This window comes from Cariama cristata, unplaced genomic scaffold, assembly GCF_000690535.1.
Source record: "Cariama cristata isolate BGI_N322 unplaced genomic scaffold, ASM69053v1 scaffold16303, whole genome shotgun sequence".
In the NCBI taxonomy this organism is placed as follows: domain Eukaryota; kingdom Metazoa; phylum Chordata; class Aves; order Cariamiformes; family Cariamidae; genus Cariama; species Cariama cristata.
Genome location: NW_009607934.1, coordinates 37 through 2,346, shown reverse-complemented (window position 1 = coordinate 2,346; position 2,310 = coordinate 37). Strand labels below are relative to the sequence as shown.

Here is a 2,310-nt window from a genome sequence, read left to right as displayed (position 1 = left end):
TTAATGTCCAGCAGGAAAGCCACTAGCTGGACATTAAAACCAGGAATACAGCAACCTGAATTTTCTTTTTCAGCTTTGGTGGACAGACTACTTTTAGCTGTCTAACAATGACTTTCTTCCAGGTCAAGAGATAGTCCAGCAGTAAACACTCACCATGTTTTCTTTCGGGGGAGCACAATTTCTTCTCGAGTAACTATGAGAAACAATATTAAAATTGTTATTAGAGACAAACAGATGCCCAGAGAAAATCCTGCCCTCATGAAAACTGATGATTTGAGCTGATCCAGCTGAAAGTACTAAAGCAAGGGTTTTAAAACCACAGTCTAACGTAGGCAACAATTTATTGCAATGGTAATAGAAAAGGCTGGCAAGGAGCTTAAGTGTCTTGTGTCAAGACAGGATCAGGGCCCTATGGTGAACAAATGTCAAAGTGATGGTACTCATTTATCCATTCAAGCTTCCTCAATCATCCTTATCCTGTATCTTCTCACTTCAGCCCCAACCCTTCCTAGTCCCTTGCTTTCCTACCCTTAGTCCCTCAGTTCAAAGTTTGTCACCCCCACTCATTTGGTTTCTCCAGTTCAGCCTGCTTGAATACTGCAGGAAAGTGCCCTCTCAGGTTTCTGCTCTGAAGCCTGACACCAACTGCTCAGTTCCTTCCACCCCAAGGATCAATTTTGCCAGTTTTCCTCAAAGAGGAAAGAACAAAAAGCACAATACCAAAAGAAGAAGCAAAAGGTTGTTGCCAAAGCATCTCAGGAAATTCATTCACAAAGAAGCATGAGGGATCTGCTGATTACAACGCCCAGAGCCAGAGTCTGCAGCAGCACTTTTCCCACTGCCTCTGTGTTGATGCTTCCATGAGCTGTTACTGACTGGCAGGAATTTGTTCCCATGTGCAGCATGGCTCCAAGCATCCTAGCTTACTTTCCTCACAAAACTCATAGCAGAAATATGTAAGGAGTACAGAGAAGCAGCAAGAATGTGAAGGAAACTGTCAGGATCAAGGTGGAAAATTCTCTATTTTTATTTTATCGTCTACTCCATTTCAAAGAGTAGCTGGACAGCTCACGGAACTGGACAACTCAGTTCATGCTCTTGGAGCAGAGCTGGTTGGTGGTGAGGGTAATCAAGTAAAGCCAGAAAATCTCTGCACAGTGAAGATGGGAGAAAAGAGGGCATTCATGTCTTTATCTCCTGACACACCGTGTTGTTTGGAGACTAAAAACACATACGCAAGAAACCAGTAATTAAGACATCATACCTTCTGAATTGTCCACAGTCTTCCCAAGAGCCGTACTACTAGAAGAGCACCTATAAACCAATTAGAGTTTTGAATTTATGGTAGCTGCATTAACGTAGCAAAAGTGGATTAATGAAATTCTGTACTACAGGTCAGAATTAATTAAAACATTAGAGGGGAAAAGTAACCGGAAATGTTGTACTGTTACTAACTCAAAATTATTATTATAAAACTCATATTTGATGCTTCTCTTAAAGATTTAATTTCAAGAGACAAGAAGTTATACACAGAAAAATGTATTACATAAAATTTGTCATGCCTTATTTTTGGAGATGTCTTGGTTTTAAAGTACTTCTCATGAATTACTGCATCTTATAAAGAAAATCCTGAACATAAATCAGAAAAGACACTTCATGTTTTAGAGGCAGGATCTAGCTGAAAGCAGTGCCTTTTTTTAACAGTATTTTAGACCTGACTAGTATTTACACAAGGAGAAGACCCTGAGTTGGGATGCAGGGAAATCAGAACTGTTTAGTTCCAGATGCCCAGCCTCTACAGAGCTGCAGACAGCACATTCACATAACCACAGCTGCAGAAGGGACATCCACATAAACTTGCTTCTGTTGTGTATCGCAAAGCAGCTGCTTTGTGCTCAGTTCAGAGTCACAGGACACTGCTCCAAGTCCTTCTTACAATTGTTCACATTTTCTTGTTTTTAACACAAATTAAAGCTTATGTTAAAATACTTTTACTTCTTTTGCTCATGAAGCAACCCAACACTAAAGCCTTACTGTAACTCTGGCACTTGCAGGTGCTTCCACACTGATCTTGACCCTGAGGGAGACGCTGTTAATGTGCAGCACATACCTCTGTGCTTTACGGTCATACTGTACAATTCTAGCTGTTCCTGCATGTCACATGAAATTATTAGGTATGATCTTACCATCTTAGATGTGAGTTATACTTTGCCTATAAAAAGTACCCAGTGGAGCAGGACCTTTTCACTTGACGCAAACCCTGAAAGCAACCTCCCCCTTCGATCTGCTTTTTTTCTAAGATTCAGCTCT

General features: G+C 40.7%; 1 protein-coding gene across 1 annotated transcript in view; it reads right to left on the bottom strand.

Moving 5' to 3' along the window:
* The window catches only part of LOC104159119 (pentatricopeptide repeat-containing protein 3, mitochondrial-like), a gene marked incomplete at both ends in the record, with an annotated part of 10,946 nt that extends 9,632 nt beyond the window's left edge, over positions 1-1,314 (bottom strand). The window contains 2 exons of the mRNA XM_009696940.1: positions 154-193; positions 1,265-1,314. Of these exons, the coding sequence (XP_009695242.1) occupies positions 154-193; positions 1,265-1,314 (90 nt within the window). The remainder of the gene's footprint in view (positions 1-153; positions 194-1,264) is intronic.
* Between the last annotated feature and the right edge of the window lie 996 nt (positions 1,315-2,310).